Source organism: Zymoseptoria tritici, chromosome 6 (genome assembly GCF_000219625.1).
Source record: "Zymoseptoria tritici IPO323 chromosome 6, whole genome shotgun sequence".
Lineage (NCBI taxonomy): Eukaryota > Fungi > Ascomycota > Dothideomycetes > Mycosphaerellales > Mycosphaerellaceae > Zymoseptoria > Zymoseptoria tritici.
The window spans coordinates 1,759,048-1,774,659 of record NC_018213.1 but is presented as its reverse complement, the minus strand read 5'-3'; the positions used below and the strand labels follow the sequence as shown (position 1 = coordinate 1,774,659).

At 51.7% G+C, this 15,612-nt stretch overlaps 3 protein-coding genes across 3 annotated transcripts; 1 reads left to right on the top strand and 2 right to left on the bottom strand.

Annotated features, from left to right (window-relative positions):
• Positions 1-4,577: 4,577 nt before the first annotated feature.
• Positions 4,578-5,643, top strand: MYCGRDRAFT_73304 (uncharacterized protein; the record flags this gene model as incomplete). The annotated part of the gene is made up of 1 exon (XM_003851738.1): positions 4,578-5,643. The coding sequence occupies one exon, from the start codon at positions 4,627-4,629 to the stop codon at positions 5,641-5,643; it is 1,017 nt and encodes a 338-aa protein (XP_003851786.1).
• A 126-nt stretch (positions 5,644-5,769) lies between these two features.
• Positions 5,770-6,903, bottom strand: MYCGRDRAFT_94000 (uncharacterized protein; the record flags this gene model as incomplete). The annotated part of the gene is made up of 3 exons (XM_003851512.1): positions 5,770-6,399; positions 6,470-6,828; positions 6,882-6,903. 3 exons carry the CDS (start codon positions 6,901-6,903, stop codon positions 5,770-5,772), a joined length of 1,011 nt encoding a protein of 336 aa, XP_003851560.1.
• A 2,529-nt stretch (positions 6,904-9,432) lies between these two features.
• MYCGRDRAFT_43961 (peptidase C2, calpain) lies at positions 9,433-11,826 on the bottom strand (the record flags this gene model as incomplete). The annotated part of the gene is made up of 5 exons (XM_003851511.1): positions 9,433-10,571; positions 10,628-10,760; positions 10,813-11,064; positions 11,117-11,596; positions 11,659-11,826. Coding segments are annotated over 5 exons (2,172 nt in total), but the record flags the coding sequence as incomplete, so codon positions are not given.
• Between the last annotated feature and the right edge of the window lie 3,786 nt (positions 11,827-15,612).

The following is a 15,612-nucleotide window of genomic DNA, read 5'->3' as shown; positions in this document are numbered from 1 at the left end:
CGGCGTTTCGATGTGCCAGGCCGCTGTATGGACTATGGGGCCATCGGGTTCCGCGCTTACATGGGCTAGGAAGCCCGATTTACCAGGAACCTGGTCGATTTGATCATGGGTCTTCACCGTACCCGCAAGTCCACAAGCTCTGCGAGGATGCCAATGCGTTCAGACACGCGTGTCACTTCCGTCCTCGAACTCGTATCGGATTTGTCACTTCTCAGAGCAACGTCATACAACACCGCTTGGGAAAGACGTTCTTGTCGCGGTCTTCGCAGAGCTGAACTTCTACAGGCTGCATCCTCAGGCTTTTGATCCTTCTCGTATTCCGCTGCCTGACAACCGCTTGACAGCCTGCTCCGCGCTTCACCCCGACCAACCTGAGCACGAGCGTCTGACGTGGCCATACGCTTCATCGACTGCTCCTCTTTATGTCTACACACGGGCCTACCGCATGGTCCTCTTCCGCAGCGTGCTGTCGGTGAAAGCAGTCGACCGTGCTCTAGTAAAATCCAAGGCCGAGCGAATGTGGAAGACAATGTTCCGCGCGACCTTGATGCTGAAAGCCTCACAGCTTCGAATCGAGGTCATCAGATCTCATCGTTGTATCGAGACTCGTCTCTCCGAATTCTCGGAATCACGGAACAGCCAAGAAAGTCTCAAGGATATTTTTCCGACAATGGCGCTTACGGCGTGCGCTCCGAGTGCCAGGTTCCTGGTCAATCTGGGCGCGGAGGTTGACAACCATACTTCTTGCATTGCACATGACATAAAGTCACAACACCCTTGCTTAAGATATTGACCATTTCCAGATGCCGCAAACCCCTTTTCTTCGTCCGCCGCGAACCTTCAGACCTTTACCTGGAGTCCACATGGATGGAGATACCCTGCTGTTTTCTGTCGTTGGAGCACGAGAACGAGCACGAGATCCAATGTCCTTCGTGTTCGTGCTCCGTGCAGTCACATGCAGGGTCCAACGAAGAACTCAATCCGTGCTTCATCATTACCCTGGATCCTGGCTGTAGTGTCCCTGCAGGTCGAGATTGTGGTCTTCGACAGGGCTCGGCGATATCAAATCATCGTCGAAATCACTCCGACGGTCATACGACAACAGTCTCATGGTTGCTCCCTCGCGGTCCAATCGTCGTGTTGCCTTAGTTGTTTCCGACACGGCACCCATGTTAAGGCTGCATGACCACACCGCTGTAGAGCGGAGAAAGATTGTCCCGTCTGTACAGGAAGCCTCACTTGCCTCAAATGGCGCTTGCATGCGAGCTACACGTAGCCGCCAATCCAGGCGAGTCTCACAAGTCCGGGGAATGTTGAGTGGCAGAGGCGAAGGCTGGGCACGATCCTGCGAGAAGCACATCCGATTGTCGAACACATGGGATGTGCTCGGAGTGTCGGTCCTCCGAACTAGGCCAGAGCGCGGAGTTCTACTTCCAAGCCAATGGACGCACGAAGGCCGAAGAACTCTTTCTGCCTCGTCAAGGCGGACGGCAATTGATTCGTCGATCAATGGTAGCTCGTCTCCAGCAGACCAGGTACACCAGGAGCTGCAAGCTCCTAGTCTGGCGCCGGAGCGGTACGCAGGGTGCACGTTCTTATTCGAGAAATGCGAGGCTTCGAGTATATCATTGGAAAAGTGACCACGCGGTCGTGACGTGGTTTGGGCTGCTGGTGTCAGGCTGTGCCTTACCAAGGTCCGGGAAAAGGGTATACCTTGCTTTGACAGGAGCATGGGAGAATGGGCCTAGACTCTGAACTTGCAAGAGAACGGCGCCGGCACGACGTCGATCAGAGACGAAGTACCTCATCATGAACAGAGGTATGACGACTTGATTTCGCTGGCCGCCAAGCTGGGACGACAGAGCTGAACATAAAAAGGAGGCTTTCCCACCCGACAATCAACTTCTTCTCCATCATCAACTCCTCGCAACAACACAAGAGACGATCACCATCTGAACATCCTCTGCTCGTTTCAAAACCCTTCACCACAACGCACACCCAGTACGATCGCCACTTCATTCATCCTCTTGTGCTCTTCTCATCCTTCCCAGATCCAACGACAAACACGATTACCAACCAACAACCACCATGAAGTTCATCACCCTCCTCACCGTCGTCACCGGTCTCGTCGCTTCAGCTTTCGCTGTACGTCATCCTTGTCGCCCACTCTCCCCTTCACGGTTACTGATATCTGGCTCTCTTCAGGCTCAGTGCACCATCGGAGACGATACTACATGTGACGGTCCATGCTCGGCGCGAGGTCACAACCACGGCTATTGGTAAGATGATTTCCCCTTTCGCTGCTCAGCTCTCCACGTGATTCGTGCTAACACACTGCACCAGCAATGCCCATGCTGAGTGCGAGTGCTGGGACGTCGGACACCCGCGAGTGAAGGCGCGAGTGTACACAGTTCCGGAGAACTAAGAGGGAGGCATCGTTGGAGGACGAGGAGGAATGACATGGCGGTCTTCGAAGAGTGTCATGTGAAGGAAGCGATCGGATTCGACTCTTGGTTTGCTCGGCTGGGAAGTCCGGACTGGAAAGACACTCGTTGATGGAAGGTGAAAAATGAAATACATGCTTGGGAATATCAAGGAGTTTGCCATGTTCCATCTGTTCTTCTACACGATAGCTTTCTGGTCTTGCCTTGCCAAGCTGTTTCCCGACTCCTCCAATTTTCTGCCTGGTTCCGCACCTCCGTTCCCCTCGGTGATGTTGCGACTCGATGACATCGTGATGATTTCGAGGTCTCGCTAGCGACGTATTCGGGGTTTCCGTCGGAGATCAAAAGCATATACAAATCTCGATCTTTCAACTCCGAGGATGGCAATCCCAACATTTCCAACAATCTGTCACACATCTGTCCTGCCCTCACAGCACAATCAATATCTGAAAGCAAGCTACAAGCCAGCACCACCAGCCTGAACACGGTACATCATTCGGCAAATCCATTCAGCATCATCACTGTCCCACCTCGAAACTCGCACTGCAGATACGCTTGCGTTTGTTGGTCGTAGATCCAACGTAGGCGATCATCGGACTGCTGTCGCCGCATCTCCAACAGCAGGCGAGCTTGTTGCTTGTAGTGCTCTCTTAATGAGCAAGAGGATGGCGGGAACTTTCGTCGGAGAGCATGAACAGAATGTTGCTCGTAGTGCTCTCTCAGTGAGTAGAATGCTGGCGGCATCTTCCGTCGGAGAGAGTGTCGGCTGAGAGATGTGGTGGACCCAGTGGGCGTTGTGTTCGGCGTCATAGTTCGGCAGCTCGAGCATGTGGAGGATGGGTAAGTAATTAAGGTGGACCGGAGAGATGAAGCCGCAGAGGAGCTGATGTTGTACGAATTCCTGGCGGTGTAGAAAGAGCAATCCGTGACAGGTGTTTCGGCTCTCGAGATAAGTCCCGGTGGTCTGGGTAATTTTGATTTGTATAGATGAGGGTCATTCGAGACCTCGCCGTGTATGAATGTGCAGATTGAGCAGTGATGATCCAGAGATTGTGCAATGTCGTCGATCAAGCGCAGGCAGACTACTGGTGAGTAGTTCATGGCTGCTTGGATTTTTTGATAGAAACGTCGAAGCTTCAGTCGTGTGATTGTAGTACGAAAACAACTGAGCTTGGGAGCGCGACTCTTGTCTGTCGGGACCGCACAGTCTCGGAGACATATACCACGTGGATGGAGGAAGACCACATCAGCTTACCAGGCCGTGGTATGCAGTATCAGTGCTCTAGAACGCCTAGGATGGATTAGTGCAGTGTGTTTGACCGCCGTGCTGACGATACGTCGGCGCGCAGTTGTTCGAGGTTCATGGCATAAATAGAAAGAGGCACACAGAGAGGGAATGCAGGTAATGCGAGGTGGCCTTGAATGGTGGCTGCGAGCTCTTCTTCCGGTGCAAAGGCCGATCATGATGGCGTGACATTTGGACCTGAAGCTCATCGTCGCCGCATCGTGTCGGCGAGGGCGGTGAGGTCAAGGCTGATGGTCAGCATTGTTCGAGGTGGTGTGAAGAGGTGGTGTAAAGACATGGAGGAAGGAGTGAGGTCGGCAAGGATTCGCCTTGGCAGTCATCAGCAAAGCCACTCGGTAGAACTACACGCGGGAATCTGTTCTAATGTCCTGTCCATCATGCCGTCTCCTGCTGACGATACTCCATAATTACCACGGTCTCGATGCCTTGACATGACCGTTCCAACACCGAAGGCCTGGTCATGCGCCTCCGCGGAGTGTCGAAGCCAGAGTCGACGGCGTCCTTGAGATGATGTCGTCCAACATCAGCCTTGCGAACATCCAGGCTGCACAGCATATGCGCGTCAGCGATACTAGCCCGCGACGAAGCAAAGAAGGAAGGACGTCGTTTTGATGAAGTGATGGCGGAAGATGAGAAGGAGATGTCCTAAGATCAGCAAGAGCAGATCGGCATTCCTGAATGGAGCTATGCTTGGCGGTCATCATGGACATGTCCATCAAGGTGTTTGGAGAGACATCTTGTTTATTCACTTCGCTTTGATCCTTACTCATTTCTTCCGAATTAGGCATTTGCGACTCTTACATGGGACACCTTGACCGAGCTCAAGTAATAACAAACCCGGACCCCTCCGATCCTCAAATCTCACCCCCACTCAAAATGGCCACGATCACAGCAAGTTGGACCAAATTGTCCACCGCATCACAGCTTCAACGCTCCTCCCATAGCGTATCCGCCGTGAACTCCACCCTTCACATCTTCGGCGGCGAACTCAAACCTCGCGAGCCTCGCGACAACGACCTACACATCGTTTCCCTTGCCCATGGCCAAGATGTCTCCATCTCCTCCCTTCCTGGCTCGGACACCACGCCTACTGCTCGAGTCGGAACAGCAAGCACAGTCATCGATGACAAGATCTATCTCTTCTCCGGCCGTGGTGGCCCAGCGATGGCGCCTGTGGATGAGTCTGGCTCTCTCTGGATCTTTGACACGAAGTCTCAATCTTGGTCGAATGTCAAGCCTAAATCCTCTGCCTACCCTGAAGCCCGCTCCTACCACGCCATGACATCCGATGGAACAAAAGTCTACCTCCACGCTGGTTGTCCCGAGTCCGGACGAAGAAACGACTTTTGGTCTTTCGACGTCGCCTCCTCGGAATGGAAGGAACTCCCATCTGCTCCTGGTCCAGCCAGAGGAGGGACTTCGATTGCGTTCGCGGAAGGGAAGGTATGGCGTATGAATGGATTTGATGGAGAGAAAGAAGTCGGCGGTAGCCTTGACTTCTACGACCCGCAGACAGGAAAGTGGGAGACGAAGACCTTCTCAGCGGACGGAAAGTCGGGTCCAGGAGCGAGGAGTGTGGGTGCGCTGGTGCCCGTCAAAGTGCAGGGTCAGACGTGGTTGGTTACTCTGTTTGGAGAACGTGACCCGAGTTCAGAGGGTCATCTGGGAGCAGGCAAGATGTTAGGTGATGTGTGGGCATACGATCTTGAGGGAGGAAAATGGGCGCAGGTGCTAGCTATGTCGACCTCGGGAGAAGCTCCAGATGCCAGAGGATGGTTCGACGCGGATGTTGTGGAGTTTGGAGGGAAAGATGCGGTGGCCGTCACGGGTGGGTTGGGCGAAGAGAACAATCGGCTGGACGATCTTTGGGTGTTGACTTTTGATGATGAGTGAGGAAAGCAGACAGACTGGAGACACGACAGCGCCATCGAACAGAGATGTGAGAATGATGAGATGACAGGATGACCGCGAGTGTCAGCAACAAATGCTTTTTCGTTTCATTGACTCTCATCACTCCTCCTACCCAATCGTGCAAATAATTTTGCCCTTTGTCTGATTACTCTCCATCAGTTTATGCGCCTCTTGGATCTGCTCCCAAGGGAACACCTTCTCCACAATCGACCGCAGTCGCCCATCCTTGAACATAGGCAAGGCGTGCTCGACCAAGTGATTCCTTAACTTGCCTTGATACTTCTCGTCTCGAGACCTCAGACTGCTTCCCTCGTACCGAACCCGCTTCGCAACAAAGGCACCAAAGTTGGCGTTCGTGTCCTTCAGGTGCAGCCCACTCAGCGTAGCCAAGTTGACGATCCGTCCATCTTTCGCGATTGCTTTCAAGTCCGCAGCAAAAGTGTCCGGTCCGATGAAGTCAACGATAATATCCACACCCTTGTTGTCCGTCGCTTTGAGCACTTCCTCCGCCCAATCGGTGTTGGTGCTATTGTACGCCGCAGTAGCCCCGAGATCGGAGACACACCAATTGCACTTATCGTCGCTGCGAGCTGTGGCGAAGACTTTGGAAGCGCCGTTGACTTTGCTGAGTTGTTGGCCTGCGATGCCGACTGAGGAGGCACCGGCGTGCCAGAGGATGGATTTGCCGGGTTCGAATTCGCCAATGAGGTACATTGCTTGTAGGGCGGTGATGTAGACCTGTTCAGCGTTGCATCAGTATCCGATCTGGTTCTTCGACAAGTCTCCTTTAAGATGGTATCCTGCTCACCTCTGGTATGCCCGCACACTCCTCCCAGCTCAACTCCTCCGGCTTCTTGACAAGCATATGCGTCGACACGGCAATATACTCCGCATACGCTCCTCCATATGCCAGTCCGAACACCTCATCACCCTTCTTGTATCCCTCCTCGTTTCCATCCGCCACCTCTTCAATCGTGCCGCTGAACTCCACGCCGAGTGTTGAAGGAGCTTGCGGAGGGACCGGATACTTTCCTTCGCGCTGCAGGAGATCCATGCGGTTCAGGCCGAATGCACGGACTTTGACGAGGGCTTGAGAGGAGGAGATCGAGGGTCGTTTGATCTCGGTGATGTGGAGGTTCTCAAGCGGGCCTTTGCCATCCTTGATCTCTGGGATCGGAGGTCAGTGGTTTGGGCGGAGAACGGGGAGCAGGACAGCTTACCGACTGCACGCATCGTAGCCATTCTGAATTATGGATATCCTTGACAAATCTAGTAAGAAGGGAAAACAGAGTCGAGTGGTGTTGTGAGTACCTTGTGATTTTTGGCATTGGTAGGTAGTCGTCCTCCAAACCACAGCGGGGCACATATGACGACGGCGGGGTCAATTTGGGGTCCAAAATGTCGAGGTCCGGAAGAACGACATTCCCTTCCTCGTCTTGCTCGTCTTTCGACATCAAGCCAACAACGCTTCAGCATCTCACATCCATCAACATGCTTCGAGCGAGGACGGAGACGGAGACGTCATAGATCAGGTCAGATATGAAAGAGAGACATTGCACAAGATCGATGAGCCTGGAACATTGCATTTTGCTACGAAGAATGAAACCGCCATCGACATGTTGTGGACGCACTTTCCAGCTCCATCGCGGCAAACCCTGCTCACTCCGGCATCGCGTTTTTTTGTCGTTTTACGAGTCTGCTTGGCCGCACGAAAGTGGCTCACATCCTCCAGCGCTCACGATGAGTCTTGTCGCCAAATCGAGCACTCTGCAGCACGTTAGTCTCGTCGGTCACGTCGCAGCGGGCTGAGAAGCCATACTCAGCGACGCTCTCTGCTGATTGGGCTTGAGTCTGTCTAGCAGTTCTTGACCCCGTACTTGCACTGCGCGGTACGTCAGTCATTGCCGTCGGGTCGCAGCGCACAGGAAAGAAGGAAGCCACCTACCTTGCAGCATTCTTCAGGACTGATTTCACACTTGTCGACACACTCGGCGAGTGGTTCTCTTTCTTGAGGCCATGGCGCTGCAAAAGCGCAGAGGGCGAAGAGAAGGGTGGAAGCGAGGACGAAGACGTTCTTCATCTTGATGATGTTGATCGAGTTGGTGATGTGGTTATGATGGATGCTTGTTGTGATGCTGTTTGCTTGGGAGAAATCGTTTCAAGCGGCGACCCTTCGCTTTCTTATACAGTAGACGAGCGCGGCGTCTCCTCCCACGCTGCAGCGCTGAGCCGGTAAATGGCGGCCTGCGGGTTGACGAACGCTCTCAGGGCTCGATGAGCATGTTTCTTGAGAATGGCTTGTACGGAGCTGGACGAACATACCAAGCACTGAATCTCAGAATTCATTCCGCCATATGCCGAGACACCGCGATGAGCATTCTCCACTCCTATGCAGTCCTGCCGAGATGAAGAATTCTCGCCGTGCAGGGTAGGGCAAAAGAATTTCCCGCCGTGCAGGGTAGGCAAGAGGGTGCCCTCACGATGTTGCTCATATCGGATGGCCGTAATCAACAGCCTGTCTCGTGTAGAGGAATGGCCCGACTCTATTGATGCGCTCTTTTCGCAGCAAGCGACATCGCTTCAGCCGAACAGCCCGTCTTCCGAACATATTCCACGAATGTCAGCGTCGCCATCGAGACGACCATGTCCTCTGAACCAGCGCGGCTGAACACTGAATGAGAATCTGCTTTTTTCTCTATCGACACCCTCTGTATAAGGTCAAAGCTTTGTGGTAGCAGGTCCTCAACCTACGGCACTTTCCGAGCGAAGACTCCGCTATACAGGAAGCGAGGTCGTATGGCAACCAGTGACCCATGCTAACCGACGTGGGGTCTCGATAAAGTTGGAGAGTGTAGGCCACGTGAAATGAACACGAGTAGTCTCGGAATCTCAGCCCAACCAATGCAGTAAAACCTCGCGACAAATCGCCCTTGCTGTGAAACATCCGCTCTCGAATAGGAAGGAGGCTGCGAGGGAGTTCCTGGGGGTTTTTCAGCGATGGCCATGGGAGACTTGCTGGTGTTGGCGAATCATTGCTGAAGGGCGGTCGATGTCGAGTGGACGGATCTCGAAAACCGGCCACGACACAGTGACAGTGTGTAAATGGTTGTCTCGTGCGACTGGCAGCTCGATTGCTTTCAAAATGAAAGGAGCTTTTTTAAGTCCGAACGATAGTTCAATGCATTTCAGATGCCGCCCAAGACCGTTCGCGACGTGACAGCCTTGCGTTGACATCAGTCCTAGAACTTCAGCTCCTGCTCTGTCGCGAACAAAGTACGGTAAGGTTGTTGATAGCGTGCTCACCTAGACAAAAGCGTTCGCCTGAACCCGGTCCATTGAACGGTGTCTGAAGACTCTGAACAAGCATCATTTTTAGCCATCCCATGCAATCTGATAATGTACCCTTGCGATCTGATAAACGACCCATGCGATGTGACGTGGCGTAATAATCGCTTCGTTGCACAGTCCACTACACCGATGATCGATCATCACGACCCTCCTTCCGCTTTCACAACCCTCACCTTCACCGGCTCTTCTCCCCTCGCGTACACTCTCAGTCCCAGGACACACAATGCCTGCCATGGATCCTCGCCGAAAATGCCCGCTTTCTTGCCAGCTCCCATGCCCGAATTCCTGTGATGTTTGCCCACCGAGGAGCGATCAGAGTCCGTATCGGAGCTGGAGGACACAGGTGCATCCCTGAGGGGTGGCAAAGTTTGTTAGCTTGTGGCTAGTGTGAAGACCAGTTTTGGTCAAGGCATGGGCATTGACTTACAGATCCGAGTCCCAGGAGAAATCGTTGTCTTCGAGGTCGGACGGCGGTGAAATCGGAGAGTCGTATGCCTCGTCCTCTTCGTCGTCATCAGAAGAAGAAGATGGAGAGTCGTGGGCTAAAGAAGAGCAAGGAGGGGTGGAACGTTTTGTCGACGGCGTTTCTGTGCTGATGGATAGGTTTTCAAGTCTATGCGAAAGATCAGTCGGGCCTTTTCTCGTTTCCGTTGGCGTGGCCGTCGGGTTTGGCTCATCTCCTGGATCGACGGCATCGGCCGACTTGTCTTCGGCTTCGTTGCCTTTGATGCCATCCGCGGCAGATACTTTTGCCTCATCCTTTACTGACTGCTCGATAGAAGCTAGACTGACATGTCCGGCCTTCTGGACATCGTTCTGCCCATTCGCCGAACCGACACGCTCTTTCTTCTTCGCCTTCGCTTTTGCCTTGGTCTTGGCTTTCTCCTTCTTCTCCTTCGCTCGAACCCTTTGCTTCAACTCAAACTCCTTTCTCCTCTCTTTCATCGCCTCCTTAACCCTCTGCTTTCGCAATCTCGCCCTCTCCCTTTCCTGCTTGTTCATCTTCCTCACTTTCCGCCACTCTTTTTTCACCTCCTCTCTCGACTCCAACTTCTTTTTCCTCTTAATCTCAGCCTCCATCGCTTTCAAATTACCCTTGGTCTGCGCATAGTCAAAGCGTCTTCCAACCTGGAGCAGTTTCTCTTTCCTGTCAACCGCATACTTGACAATCGCCTCCTCCGCCGTTGACAAGACCGTCGACCGCACAGCCGTGACCTTGAACACAACTCCGTACGTGCCGGGTTCGAGATCTTCGATCTCCGCCGACACAGATCTCGTGAAGACTTTCTCGTTCCCAGAGTTATGCATCGATCGCACGATATACTTCCCTTCCTCGTCTCCCTCGCGGTAGACCCGAAAGTGCAGCGAGTAGAGATATCGTCCGCGCAAATTGTAAAAGTATCGATCGTCGGGCTGTGCGAGCACAAGCACAGCCGGTCCGCGCTCGGAAATGGTGAATTTAAATTGAGTATCGAGGTAGTCGACTGTCCAGGGTATCTGACAGCACGTCCATTGCTGACCGACAGACCATGAGGAGTCGAAGAGGCGGACGCGATTGATGCCTGTGATGAAGGAGTTAGCATGGTCTGGTTCCGGTCAGAAGGAGAGTAGCTATTACTTGGAAAGTGTTTGAGAAAGTCGAGGTAAGAGATCCAGAAGACGCCATCGTCGCCGAACGTATGTTTGAGCTTGGTCATCATGTCCGCGGTCCAGAGTTTTGAGCCGTCGGACCAGTCGCCTTCCCACTCGACCTGCTGTCGTTAGCTTCCTGTGTAGCCTAGTCAAAGAGTGAACTGGGCTCACCTCGCCCCAAGGGTTCCGCAGTTTGAGCAACCTCAAATCGCCCTCTTCCCATGCCTCGAGCACGGCATATGCATGTCCACCAACAAAGCCTTTGGCTCCAGTCGGCGACGAGCCTCCTCCGAAGAGATACTTCTTATTGACTTGCAGAAGCTGTTCTCGCCAGAAACGATCCTTGTCGAGGATGCCCTCACTATCCAACACCACGGCTACACCTCCAGTCAGATCTTCGATACCCTCGCTTGCGAAGCCTCCCTAGAGAGTCGTTAGCAGTACCCTCTGACACTTCCCTCCTCTCAGAGCATACCTCAATGGCGAAATAGTCGCCGTGGGCCTTCGCATAAGCCTTCTCAATCAACGGCAGCCACGTCTCCTCACTCTTACAATGCCCGAAATACAAGGCCTCTCCACCCTTCTGCAGCATTTTCATCAATTTCTCCTCATCAAACTTCAGAACCAGCCCCTCCTTCTTTGCCATATCCAGTCCCCTCACAATTTCCAAATCGTCGTCGTCGCCCACCCTCAGGAAAAGCTTGTCATCTATGACTTCGTAGATCCACTCACCATCGCGGTAGAAGACGAAACCGTAGACACCAACTTTCTCGTTCCGGGCTATGCAGAGGCGATCGATCAGGGAAGGTTTGGCAGATACGGCCATGAGGGCAGCGAGAAACCAGCAGTCGCCTGATGCTCCTTGATGGACGTCCGTAGCGGAGGCGCCATCGATGAAGAATTGAGGCTTTTCGAAGATGTCCTCCACGCGCTTGATCCATGGTGGGGCGTCGATCTTGTCCGTGGGAGAGGTCAGTTGACGAGCAGAAGTTCGAGACGATCAATTTACTTGCCAACGGCTTTTGGAAACCTCCCGCCGAGTGACTGCAAGCAGTATGAGTTCTCCTCGAGGTTAAACATTGCATCAGTGTATTTCTGGTTCAACCGCAAGCATTCCTCCTCGATCGCGGCGACTTTCGCCTTGCATTCTACCGCCGCTTGCTCCCATGACTTGGCGGCATTCTCTTCAATTTGCAAGCCATCGCCAGTGGTTTTCTGCACCTCCTTTCGCTCTTCGACGATGCTCTTCAGAGCTCGAGATGTGGTCTTGGCTCGCTTTGGCTCTGCGATGAGGAACTCGTGGCGTATTAGTGGTGTCCCTTCAACGTGTTTGACAACTCCCTACCTCGTCCCAAGCTTTGTAGAACTCATCATTGCGCTTGCCAGTCGGTATGTTGGCCGCTTCGGAATCGTCCGGCGGCGGCAGCGGTGGTTTGGGGTCACGAACAATCCGGATTGGAAATGGCGCTGGATCTGGCGGCGGTTCTGGATCTGCCATGGCGATTGGACCTACAGTGTATCCAGGTTTCATCGTGGAGAACCTCTTTCATATGAGTAGAGATGCCAAAGGATGAACTGATAGAACAACGTGAAGTCGGTGAGGTCCGTGAAGGACGATCGCAAAGTTATCATCAGGCGACCAGCGCCCGAGCTATGCAAGGCAGCAAATCGCTGGTGACTGAGAGAACGCCACAATACTGACATGCAGGAGGCCTGAGGGCGTGTCACTCTGCGAGATGCATGTCTCCGGCGGGGCGCGAACAAAGCTCCAATGATGCAGACTATGGAGAAATCCCGCCGGGCGGGACCATTGAGCGGATGGACATCCCAACTTACCTTTCTTTTTGCGGCAGATGCGGTGGGTCCATACCGGTGAGTAGGCGCAGTTCCAATAGCAAATCTGGATTGTAGACAAGGCTGAGAAGCTCACCGGCAGCTGTATGCAGCTCTCTGTGACTTGATTGGTGATGAGTGGGTTGCGGCTGAGGCAGACACGTCAGGTGGCGCCCCACAGAGGCCGCCATCGTTCATGATGTCGTTCATATAGATCGACCATATATCAATACTACTCTGTAGCAGAAACTTCGATGGTCTGCGGACAGTTGAACTCATGGCAGGGCTGCCTTTGCCGTCGAGGTTGGGCACTGGATCCAGAGGCGACGAATCTCAGTACGGACATCAAACGCCAGCTGCAAAGATTGCGTGCGACGACGACCGTTCCGAATGGAACCGCACATCGAGGTACGTCTTGGAGAGGTTTTGTGGTAATGAGCGTGATCAGTTGATAGGTCACAAGGGAATATTAGTCTCAGACGCTCAGACCACCTCGCGTATTAGGCCAATCAGGTGCAAGCACCTGGCCCTACTGTAGGTGGTCTGAGGGCCTAACTAGTGTTTTTTAGTAATAGAGTGTTAGCTTTATATATAAATTACACTAATATAGAGTGTTAGCACCTAAACGCGTCTATACGACTAACGGCGACGACAGCATTACTAGGTATGAAATCTAAAAATCCGGCTTAGTTATCTAATGTAGATTAACGTGCTCTACAACCTCCTGCTATTTGTTTTAACCTAACGCGTTAGACGAACAAAGAGTAGGCTTTCGCGTATCTTTAGTCTAACTAACGCGTTTGTATAGCAAGACGGCAATGCCTACTCCTCCTTTAGTTTTTGTCTAATGCTAACTAAAATTTGTCTATTAGATAGCTAGCCGTCCGCTCCCTAACTTAACTAAAGCCGATTTTAGGATGCCGCGCTATAAATCTCGTCTTTCTAGGTTAAATTCTAACCTAACCCGATCTTTCGCGACGAGTACCTCGAGCAGCTTTAGCGCTAGCGAGTCCGGACAAGTTAGCAATGCGTTAGATAAGGCGACTAATAAGGAGGATCGATTAGACGAGTCGTTTTCGTATATAGAAATTACTGCTTTTGCTAGCGTGCCTAAGTGCATTTAGGTAGTCGACGACGACGACGACGACGACAGTAATAGTCTGTCTAACGTCCTAAGTAACTTCGATAATAGCGAGGACCTCTAGGGTAGTCTGTAAAACCCTATAGAACTGTTAGTATTAGATATCGCCCTTTAGACGATTTTGTATAGGGGTAGTATAAAAGTGCATTTTATTCGGCGGGAAGGATAGCTAGAGAAGATAGTATTAGCACTAACCGAAGAGATTCTAGTCGAAGAAGACGACGTGTTAGTTAGGCGGCTGCTAGAGCGGGTATTCTAGTCGGCGTAGAGGAATGCCTATAATGTAGACATAGTCGAAGCCGCTTAGGTTAGGGCCCCTAACGAATGCTATATACCTTCTATTTCTCTACCTGCTAATATACTAGACTAGCTAGTTACAATAGCGCGCTACTATGCGTTCGATAAGGTATGCCGCTAGATTAACTATGCCGTCGAAACGCCTATACTTCTAGACGGACAACAAGCTACAAGTATAGCAGAGTAGGTAGACATAACTAAGCGCGCGGTCCGTCTAATATATCCGTATTATGCCCGAAAGCTACAAGTCCGTATACTGCGGCACCTACTCTTCGAGAAGAAAGACCTAGTCTAGATTGCGGCTACCTCGGCGGGCAAGAGTCTAGCATATTAGTTATAGGCGCTAATACGGAAGAAGATGTCGATCTTAGTACTTCTACTTAATTAGATTAGTAAGGAACAGCTTAAGAAGATCGAGTGTCTAAAGGGAAAACCGTTAGTATTAAACTCGAATACTAAGGCGGAGCTTACCGACTAATAGTAGAAGCTACTATATTCTAGGAAGTGTACCTACCTAATATTGTCTCCTAAGATAGTGATATAGTCGTAGTTTATAAAACTAATAGTTAAACCGGTAGTAAGGTAAAGGCTTAGCCTCTTTATATTAGACGAGTTCTACCTAGTTTACTAGTAGGGGATAGAGGGTAGAGGATTTCGGAAAGAATATGCCTGTCTAAAGAATCTTCGGTCTACCCTAACTAATCGTGTTCGCTTCTTTAGTTGTTTAGCGACTCTCGAGCCGGACACCCTTATTAAGTATCGGACAGCCTCTGGCTTTTACGACGATATAGTTGTCGTATAGGATTCGATTAACTAATCTAAGATATCTATACGATATTACGCTATTCTAGATAGTATGCTCGGGAACTATAAGACGCTTCGATATCTAACCGATCGCCTTACCGGAGCTAATAGCGTGCCGAATCCCTAGTCGATTAAGAAAATAGTAGTGTTTATCGACAGTCGCTCGGGTATCTACACCGCGGCGTCTAGCCTCTAGTCCTACCTACATGCCTAATTCTCTAGAAGCCTAACGATTAACTAGATCTATGCTATAGTAAGAACCTACTATAGCAGGACGGCTAGGCGAACGTAGGCGAATGTAATTAAGGAGTTCTAGAAACCAGACTCGAAGATCCGGATCCTGTTCGCGACTAAGGCTCTTAGTCTAGGCGTCGACCTGCCTAACATTAAACGGGTCGTTTAATACCGCCTTCCGCATAACGCTAGCATACAGACTATTATACAGCGAGCCGGGCGCGCTATGCGTAATAGTAAGCGGTAGGGCACCGGAACTTTTACCTTCCTTTACGACTAATAGATCGTAGGCCCCCGGTCGCCAGCCCGACTAAACTAGACTTATGTAGTCCCGGACAGATTCTTAAACTCGGAGCAGGAGAAAGAGGCTAGTAATCTCGCCGATGCGCTGTCTAACGCTAGATTAGATACTAACGAGCCGGCGCCTGTCGGACTGCCGTCGGCGGTATGTAAGAAGCTAAGGGCGAAACTAGGTCCTTAGCAGAAGCGCGACAATATAAACTATTCCGTATAGGAGTTTGTAAACGCTAGACGTAATGCAGATAGTCCAGTCGACTATCGTCGCGTCGCTACTTTAAAGCCCTTCGTAGAGCTACTACCTAAAGGGCGTATCTACAAGAACTACTGCGACATCTACGACTAGGATATAATATTGCCTACCG